At 35.8% G+C, this 10,693-nt stretch overlaps 1 protein-coding gene across 1 annotated transcript in view; it reads right to left on the bottom strand.

Moving 5' to 3' along the window:
* Positions 598-10,693, bottom strand: part of LOC109847574 (beta-hexosaminidase 1) — a 13,006-nt gene continuing 2,910 nt past the window's right edge. The window contains exons 7-15 of the mRNA XM_020416806.1: positions 6,703-6,719; positions 6,426-6,474; positions 4,251-4,351; positions 3,495-3,554; positions 3,094-3,127; positions 2,193-2,291; positions 2,038-2,097; positions 1,667-1,917; positions 598-1,003 (exon numbers count right to left, since the gene is read on the bottom strand). Of these exons, the coding sequence (XP_020272395.1) occupies positions 828-1,003; positions 1,667-1,917; positions 2,038-2,097; positions 2,193-2,291; positions 3,094-3,127; positions 3,495-3,554; positions 4,251-4,351; positions 6,426-6,474; positions 6,703-6,719 (847 nt within the window). The 3' untranslated portion in view covers positions 598-827. The remainder of the gene's footprint in view (positions 1,004-1,666; positions 1,918-2,037; positions 2,098-2,192; positions 2,292-3,093; positions 3,128-3,494; positions 3,555-4,250; positions 4,352-6,425; positions 6,475-6,702; positions 6,720-10,693) is intronic.

The raw sequence follows: 10,693 nt of genomic DNA, 5'->3' as shown, positions 1-10,693 counted from the left end.
AAATCAAAGCAATAAAAATTTCTATTTAGAGAGAGGGGGTGAGAGATTTATACCTACGGGGTAGGAGAAAATCACCTACAACCCTAGAATCCTAAAGCAACATAAATCCTCAAAATAATTTTGCCCAAATCTTTATTTTAACCTCCAAATCCTCGAGCAAAACAAAGATACAACGGAAAACAAAGATACAACGGAAATGGTGGAGGGTAAGATTTGGTCTAAAATATGCTGAAAATGGATGAAGAACGTTAAAGTTTGGTAGGGAGAAATAGAGGAGGCGGGTAAAAGAGGAGGAAGATGAATATAACGGTAACAGGAGTGAGAGGAGAGAATTTCGGAAGCTGAGGGTTTTAATGAGGTGGAGGGGTTTTGATGATTTCCACCCCACATCCTCTCTCAATGAGGGGATTTCACAAATCCTGAAAAATATTAGTTTTTTATAATTTGGAGATTCAAAATCCCAAAATTTGTTTTGAAACAAACAAAGTTTATGGAATCCTAAAACTCTATAAAAAAGCCCACTTTTTCATCTTAGAATTTGGAATCCACCCTATATCCTAAAAAAAAAGGTTGAAACAAACACCCACACACAAAAAAAACTGAGAATTGACCGACTGGGAATTTATAGCGGGGGAACAGTTTACAATTCGGCTCACATCACATAAATAGAACTGTAAACAACATAAAGCAGAAAGAAGAGATTACATAAGAACACAATAGAGCCATTCAAAGGCTCTTATACAAATACTCACAATGGATTACAGATAACTGAATAATGTGGGACAAAACTTACACGGGTTGCTTGGTATAATACAACAGAACCGAGATCACTGTGCAAAGCATGAACCAGGACCACCAGGGGGCTGCCGGGCATAGGCATTGTTAACTGGAGCAGCTGGAACTCCGCGATGGTTCAACAAGCATCTGAAGTAATGTAGACGAGGCAACACAGTTGAGTTTATACTTCCTGGAGCAGTAGCCTCCCTTGAACTCCACATGCGCTCTACAATAAATTTTAGAACTTGATAAGCTCAAATCTTGAAGGTTTGCATTGTAGGGTTTTAACTTTTAGTGCAGAATTGCACATTGAAAAGTATTTCAAATTTATATGGTGCACGATATGAATCAGCAGCTAGCTGAGACAAGATATGCAAGCAAGCATTTCCTTGAGATGAACATACAACATTTAGCAACCAAAAAGTAAATGGAACATAGAAGTAAAAAGAGTAATTTCACAAGAAAATAATTTCTCGTGAATTTCTATTTGCATTTGTTTTTACTTCCATTTTTTGACAGAAACAAATCTTGTTTATTTGATAGAAGTGAAAAAAAGGAAAAGTTGAGTAGCCTACATTTGTACGAGTTGTTTAGCTATTTTGGAAAATAAATACGGGAAAATGGAAAGGATGAGAGAAAATAAAATATCAAGTTTTTTCTCCTCTCAAATTCATTTTCTCCATCCACTTTCTCAAAAATTTTGAGAAAGTCAAAGGGACTAGAAAACCAATGGCACCTTCCACCTTCCATTTATGTCCAGTCACTTTCGAATTGCCAAACATAAAGGGGAAGGAAAAAAAGGTGAGATCACTTTCCAATTTGTAGTCCACTATCCATTTACTTTTCTGACTGCTGAACACATCATAACTGTGTTTTATCATTTATTTACCTGCAGCGGCAGCAGCACGTGGCCATATCGTCTGTAGAACATCAGATGTATCAGCTGTCTCACCCCACATGCAAACTTCTCCCCCAAGAACAAGTTCTTGCTGTGAAGAATCAGCTATTCCTTCCAACGGTTCACTGTCATAGAAGCCCTCCCACGGAATATCTAGATGATCAAGATACCACACGCCCTGATTGCTTACAATACATCTAAAACCTTTTGCAACAGCTTGAGGACAAACTCCCGGTCCTAACCTGTAATGTACAGATCAACCAGATATCTATGTAAGGACTGAGAGTTCCAAACAATTTAAATATGTTACATCAACAAAATTGGAGGACAGGAATAATATAATGAGGCAATCAAGAACCCACCAGTTATGTACAACTGTTTTAGGATTGAGTTTCTCCTTAAATGTGTTGAAGGTTTCTTCCCTGGGGATAACATGTACAAGGATATCAGAGAAATACAGTAAACCCTTTTTTTGCGGGTTGTGCATATGGAGCCAGCATAAAAAAAAAATACATACCAATTAACAGGAATCCAATTATGAGAAATCGCCATCTCTTGAGCTCTCAATACAAAATATTGGTATGCGTCTTTTGTTGTCATGTTATGCTGTTCAAGCCTGTATGCATATGCAAAAGGAACCAAGACATGCAAAGATGATCATCAACATCCAATTTGGACCAAGATGCTTACAGTAGATCTATAAATCGTTTTAGGGTACATGTCCTCTGAGGGAACAGATAGTATGACCACAACAGGTGGAATAATATGAATAAATAAACTTGTAACTTCAGGTTCTGGGCTGTCCAAGAGGACAAACAGCAGATCTAGTCATGGATAATAAAATAAAGTAAGTGCTCACAATAGTTCCCAGCATCCTCAAGCGTTCAGCAAATCTGGGAGATCCCTAACTAATCTTTTTAAGGGGTGTACGGCTCCAAGAATTCCTGAGACCCTTATTTATGCTTTATTTCTTTTAAGAATAAGTTTGCTTTAAAACTCCAAGAAATTGCACAGGAGCAGTTCATGTTAATATGCTTGAACGAACATCTCCAGGCCAGGCATAACTGATGATTATAGTGTTACAAACTACACAAGTTAGCACAAACTCATGGAGAACTTCTAACTAGTATTTAGGAGAAAATTTCAGCTGGTATTTCCCTTGCATAAGAGTGAAAAAACATTTAGTATGTCACTACGTGAATTGTATATTTGCCAAGTTAAGCCTTCTCCATATCCAACATATTGAATAGGACTAGGCAAACCTTAACTTTCATTTGTTCCTTATGAATTATGATCGATAAGGGATTTTTTAAGGAATCAGTCTAGTACCGTAGTGATTAAAAGCTTGATGGAATTGCAAGTTATGAAGTAAACAACAGGAAGAAAGGTACAAGGCAGTATATAAGTGTGATTCATACCATTGTTTTACATGTGGGGTCGAAGACCAGCAACCTGTAAAGCACAGAGCATTAGCTGATATTGTAAGGTGATAAGACTCGAGAGAAACATCAATCAGAACAGGCTTAGCAGCTACACTACATCAGCAGCAATACATGTCATGATTGATGTGCAACACCAAACAGAATAATATAACAATACCAGAACCCTTGCAGGATCAAGAAATCCTAGATGTGTGTATCACATATGACTAGCAACTAGTTCGTAATACCAACGTTCGAAATATTGGTATCAGCATCAGTGTGGGTTGCTGATTTACAGTATCAGTCTCTATCACTACCAATATCAACTTCACTAACAAACATCTTACTTGCCAACTAATGGAATTCAGCATCATAACAGGGATATTCAGTAAGCTGACCTGTATTGACCTCATCACCTCCCAGGTGGAATAGCCCAAATGGGAAAATCCTTTTCATATCTGCAACAAAAGAATTTCATCAATACCTATATTGCAAGGAAATAGTCTCTAAAGGACCGGCAATGAAGAAAAAAGATTCTTTCAGCTGCCCTGAAAAAAATCCTAATAACCACAACATAACCAAACTCCTGCCAAGTCACAAGGCATACTCAAATGGAAAAATGAAGGATAAGACAACTAAAAAGAGCATACAATGTTACAAAATTATCTTAATTGTTAAAGCAAACAACTGATAGCCTGTTTGCCTAAAAACCATGTCAGCAGCATCCATCCTAATGGTGAATGTCAAGAAAACAACACAAACAAAAGGACCATTATCACAATACAACTACAAACTTTTCAAGATAAATCCACAGATATGTCTATATAAAACTTACCACATTCTCTTACAAGTAATATTTAAGCCATCTATATACACCACAGTTTCTAAGATGAGATCAAGAAGATACTAGAAAGGTTCAAGCCCTGATCATCTCTAACAAAAGAAGTACATCATACATAATAAATTGCTTGATTTAGATCACGGTTTGATCAAACTTTAAGGCAACATTCATGGCCATTAACCAAAATTGGCATTATATTTATCCTAGCTAAAAAGAAGAAACCAAATAAAAAAGAAATAACAATTAAATCTCTACTTGTAAGGAAAACATAATAATTAAATTCGGTAATAAAAAACTTAATGATAATTTTTACCCGTCAAAATTCCAGAAATAACTTCAAATGTGAAATCTTTTGTGACGTCAAGGGGCTCTGTACAATTAGGAGAAGGCCAAAGATTAGGGTAACCAGCGCCCCTGCAGGAGATATCAAGTTAGCTCATAAGAAACACACTGATTCGAACTTCCAAGGCAGCTTAGATACTGAACCACAGCTTGCATAAGGAAACAATTAAGAACATAATCCATACATAAATATACACCAATTATTTAAGAAAATATGCTAAAGCATCATATTGCTGGAAATAAGAATTATTCAAAGATATTTCATCCTATCAGTCCCTGCTTCAATCAACTGTGTATCTATGACAAAATTCTACTTGTAAGAACTTTCTTAACACCAAGAATTGTATTTATTGTGCAGCAAGTTCTTATATATTGATGTGCCAAAGAAAGATAGGTCCTAAGTGCCAATAGTGAATTAATGATCATTCTAATATACACTTAGTAATCAATGTCAACTTCCTCCCTTTATTCCCTTTATATACCTTACACATGATGCAAACCCTTTGGGGAATTGCAATTTAAAGGTTGATGTCCTGTCTGCTTAAATAATACACATCCAAAAAAAAAAAAAGTGTTTTTTGATATTACAACCTACATTGGAAATCCTTTTCAGTATTAAAATTTCACTTAACTACTAAAACAACTATTATTATTATGCAGACTTATGCCTTTAAATTAAAGCACACAATTTTCTCTATGCCCATTTATACAACATTTAAAGTAAAAGCTGTTATAATGAAAAGTTCTACTCACAATAACAAAAATATATAATCATTTAACACCCACCTAAATAGTTCTTTTTCCATCCATTATGAAAATTTTGGTTTCTTGCTTTCTACAGATGCAATGCATGTGCATTGCATGTGCCTGTCTATTAAAGTCTTTCATAAGTGCATATGTTTTCCACTACTAGTCTAAATGATCCAGATCCAAGAGCCTTCACTTCCACAGTCTGCAGCAACTTCTATCAGCAGATACGAGAAACAATGAGCCTCATTAGTAAATATCTGATAAAAAGTGTTAAGGACCCGATAATAACACTGATATAGTACCTCTAGTGATGGTGGACGGAAGCATTCCAACTCTTTTTATGTTTACTAGTCACTTTAAATGCCATTGTAAAACAGATCTGCATATCTGAGTTGATTTGGACAGACTAGAAAAGACTGTTTTAAAAGTAAATATTTCTCAATCGTGCTTTTCATAGTGGTCCATATTGCCTCGTAGTTTACTTCATATACATAATTCACTAATTTGTAAAATTTGCCATGGCAGTGAGCCCTCTTCAAAGAAACCATATACACAACAAGGCTACTCCTAAGTTGACTTGGTTGAACCCACAATCACTAACATAATCATTAAATAAAATATGAAGCTTAAATAGCAGATGTTTCTGCATCATGTAAGCTAATTGAATTATTGTGTCTAAAAAATGCTAGGCAGGTCTAGCCACCTGGGGAGGTTTACAGTTAGCATAAGTTACCACCTAGTGCAAGCTTCACAACGTTAAAAGGCCCTGTAAAACTATTCTACAATTAAGTACTCTTAAGGAGCATATCATCATAAGCCGGCTTATCCAACTGGTCCTGGAACATCCACCTGCAGTTGCAGTCTTCAATTTTATGCTATATTTATAACCACATAGCACCAAGCTTCCGGACAAACTAAATATCCTATATCCATTACATCCTCTTTTCGTCCTTTATTTGTGACCGTGATACATTAAAAAAATCAATATTGCCTTAGCCTTGATTGGCCTGATTCCAACCTCCACTTGGTCCGAACACTAGGTGACGCACCCATCAACCACACTTCTTAGTCTTTGTGAAGCTCTTCTTATTAGTGTTATGAGGAAGCTCCCAGTTTACATAGTGCAGACCAGACACCTGATATAAATTCATGTCCCCATGTCCTCTTGCTTAAAAGTTACCATGTAAGGCACCTGAGAACAACAGTAAACTTAATACTGGAATCCCATTTTCAGGAAATACTCTTATGTGCGTATGCTCTTTTTTTTATAAATAACATTCTATCAGCAAAAACACAGCTAGTCTTACTGTAGCCTTTCGATTACCAGAAGCATAAAAGGAAAGAGCTAGTATTAATTAACAATGAAGAAGAAGTAGCATCTGACAGAGACAATTACCAGGATTCTGCATGACCTGGGACATCAACCTCTGCCATAACATGGATGCCTGAAAAGTCAAATTCCAACAGCTAATGAAAATCTTATCATTAAAACAAACCAAAAAGATACACAAGATCATCTAATACAATCAAGAAGTTTAATGAAAGATTGATAATGGACAAAAAAGGAATATATCTTAAAACCCCATCTGTTCGTTTAACCAAAATGAAGCTGAAGATAACCAGAAAAACGCAAGCACACTACAGTATTCTTGTAACGGTAGACATTAACATACCTCTATTCTTTGCAAAGCTTTTCACCATATAATGCACATGCATCAAATAGAAAGAAACAACAGTTAGAGAATTAGGATACAAATGAAGCATTCCTTTTATAAATAAAAAAACTGAGATGTCTAAAAGAAAATTTATAGGGGGATACGAGCTTAAATCTCAAAGCTTATTAAGTTGGTATGAAATGTTTCAATTAGTAAGAAAAACATGTTTTCATGAATTTCATCAAATTGAACAAAGACGCTATCCTAAAATAAAATGTAAAATACATAACATGGCATGCCTTAATCAATGATGCAATGCATCAATCAAGAAAAAAGGCAAAAGAAATAACAATGTCTGTCACTTACGCCACATTTCACATATTGTTAGTTACTTGGATAGTTGTGTGGCACTTCAAGCAACATTTGATTGGCTACCACTCATTCAAGCAATTTCCCAGATCACAACATCCATAAAGATATAAGTGGAAGGAAGAATTATCTAAAATGTTATATGCAATGCCTTGCAATACAAGCCAAGAGACAAATAAATTAGAAGCGTATTAAGTGACAAGGTCAACAGACAACATAGAAGCATTCCGATAGATGGGCATAGGTAAGACCAACATAATGATGCCATGTAACAATATCCATTCCCTCAATCAATCAGTTACTTTCAGTTTATTTGCATATCCTTGATGAATCAGTTGCTTTTGGTTTACTCACTAAACCACTATGATACCTCAACTAAATATAAATGGACATTCTCAAGTAGACGGTTCTTCATTGCTCAAAAATGGTTGGAAAAGTGGCAACATAAATGCCAGGACTGCCAGCAATTAAAATATTAAACCTTGTGCAGACAGGGAACTACACCAGAATCCTCCTTCAGGTAAAAGACTTAATGACTTTATATTGTACAATTCCATTAATCATGCCATCTTCTAATGGATTAGGTCATTCCAGAGTCCAGACCGTAAAGAAATAGAAAAGGCAAAGTTATCATTCATCTACCTCTAATCTCTCTTAAATTAAATAGAGATCAGCGAAGGCTATTAGAAAATAGATATGAGATAAAATCATATCCAATCACATGTCATAATATCTCAACAATATCTCCTAAATCTAAATACCAATAATATCTAACACTCCTTCTCAAGCTGGAGCATATATTACTATATATGTCCAGGTTGTTACATATCGAAGTAAAACAGCTAGTTGTAGAGCTTTAAGAATGTCATCTATTTCCGAAATACTTGAAGACACTGCAATCAAAAAAATGTAGTAACAGCTAGTAGAATCCCTAGGCGGGTTAGCTAGTAGAATCCCTAGGTGGGTGAGCTAGTAGAAACCCTATGTAGGTTTGACAGTAGAGAGAAACCCTACGCGGGTTAGTTAGTAGAAACCCTAGGCCAGTCAGGCAGTAGAGATAAACCCTACGTGGGTTAGCTAGTAGAAATAAACCCTAAGTGGGTCAGCTAGTAAAAAAATCCTAGGTGGGTCAACCAATAGAAGCAACGTTGGAATTAACTACTTACTTTTGCATCCAACCATCAGAAGATAAAGAAGAGTGAATAATACATGGGTTAATGTTCATCGATGAACAGTGACCGTGATGAATAGTGCCATTTTCCTTTTGAGATTAGGGCTTTGCAAGGGGTAAGGCTTTTTTTTATTAAGATTCAATAAATATTTAGTAAACAAATTGTTAGGGTCCATGTAGTCCCACATCGGTTATATGGATGACTTGATGTGGGTTTATAAGGGATTTGAGTTCCCTCCCTAAACAAGCTACCTTTTAGGGGTGAGTTCTTCTGTGTCTCTTACACAAATAATGTATAAATAAAAGATGTCAGAGCCGCGGAAGATGTTGTGTTAGCCAGGAGAAGTTGCTAGAATCGAGTAGGCTCTGATGCCATGTAAAGAAATAGAAAAGGCAAAGTTATTATTTATCTAACTCTAATCTCTCTTAAATAGAGATTAGAGGATATTATAAAATAGGTATGAGATAAAATCATATCCAATCACATTTCACAGTATCTCCTAAATCTAAATACCAATAATATCTAACACAGACAAATTATTGTTTTTCAATTGGCCAATTGAATCATCCCCCCCCCCCCCCCACTCTCTCTCTCTCTCTTTCTCTCTCACAAAAATCCATCTGATTCCTTATTTCTGGCGGATGTGCGATATTTTCTACATATATTTCTTCTTCACAGTTAGGACCATACTTTCCAAGGCCCACAAAAATTGATGAGCCAAGAAGGAATCACCTACATAACATAAGAGTCCGCTCAACAGGAGATTTTCTTATAAAGTTCCTAAAGTCCCCAACAACAGATGTTATTCCAACATTGTAGCTTAAAAGGTCAAAGTGCATTTGATACTGAAAATGTACTTTCAAGAAAATTCAGTTTTATTTTTCCTCAAATGTTGACTCTAAACAATCCTAGAGAAAACACCACCTTGAATGTATAGATTAAATAAACAAAGTTTCCGTTGCGATAACGGTGCACACAATAAAAGAGCAGGGAATTGTCATCCTGGATGATTTTAGGACTCCTCTGTTTTCATAAAGATATCTCCAACTGCTTGCTAAAGGTCCTTACTAACGGTGTGTTTGGTAATCTTCTCAAAACTAGACCAGGAATTAACCTGGCCCAGTTCTTCTCAGTTTTGAGAAGAACTAGCTCTTTTTTTATCCAACCCCTCCCTCCCCCGGCCCCCACATCAAAAAAGAACCAGTTTAGTAGGGTTTTTTTGGCCTAGGTAAGACTGGGCCAGTTTTGGCCTAGTTTTACCCAAACAAAATTCTTCCCCTTAAAATGGGACCAAGTTTGACCCCATTTTTGAAGGTTGCCAAACAGGCAGAAATGAGAAAAAATAAGAGGTTACCTAGAAATTTGTTTATTCATTTTCTTGGATCTAGTTGAAAACAGGGATAAGAGGTAGCCAAGGCAGCCCAACAGGTTTACTAGGAGGCAAAAATTGCTTAATTTGATGTTATGCGCTCACTGAACAATGTGCACATTTCAAGGAAGCTTGACTATAGGATGCTCTAATTTTTGGCTTTAATATATTTTCACAGGAGAAGTTTAATAGCACATATGACCATAGATATCTGAGAGAGACATGCCCAAATGTCAAAGACATAGCACTGGGGGAATCACTGAGCTAGCTTAGGAAGCTTCTTAGATGATCAGACATGGTAGATAAGAAACACAAATATTCCAGTAAAGGCGAGTCCCAAATAAAAGTTGATTTGTCAGAATAGCCAGAAGACAAAAACAATAAATAGTAGTTCACAAAACACCTAGACTAGGAAGCGGAACAGATTCAGTCGACCACATATTGATCTAGATGGTACAGTGCTGATTTTCTATATTAAATCTCCACTGGTAGTTATTAGCTTTCCCAATGCTTGTGGTAACGTGATGAACTTACGTTAGCAATAAGAAACTATGGAAGTTCAAAGAGCACATCTATAGTAAAACTCATAACTCCTAGTTTAAAGTGCATATTAGAAAAATAAACATCAAAAATTACAAATTTTGCATTAAAATGTTCAAACACCTTACCAAAATTACCGCTGAGAAAGAATATAGTAAGTTAGATGCAACATATTTGCATGGTACTGAAAAAGTTAGTTTGCTTTCAGAAAAAAGTATATCATCATCATCTGAATCCTTAAGCGCGAAAATCAATTTAGTATTTAATCCACAAAGATTTCTAGGAGAACCTAAATGATTATGGAATAAAAAAGAACATATTTAAAGAAATAACACTCAAAGCCTCAAATAGGCCCATATTTGAAATGAATTATTAGTCAAGATTTTCAGAACAAGCTGTTTTTTCAATCATGTGTCCCCAAGTGAATATCAAAGGTGACTGGGTTAGTAAAAACATAAGAATGCATGTGTTCTCTGTACGCCACAGTAATATCACAGGCATTGTCCAGTAGGAATTTGAAAGGGTTAATTTCACAAATCCCCCCTGAACTTTGTGTTGA

Source organism: Asparagus officinalis, chromosome 7 (assembly GCF_001876935.1).
Source record: "Asparagus officinalis chromosome 7, Aspof.V1, whole genome shotgun sequence".
Taxonomy (NCBI): Eukaryota; Viridiplantae; Streptophyta; class Magnoliopsida; order Asparagales; family Asparagaceae; genus Asparagus; species Asparagus officinalis.
The sequence above is the reverse complement of the archived record's forward strand: the minus strand, read 5'-3'. Positions and strand labels throughout refer to the sequence as shown.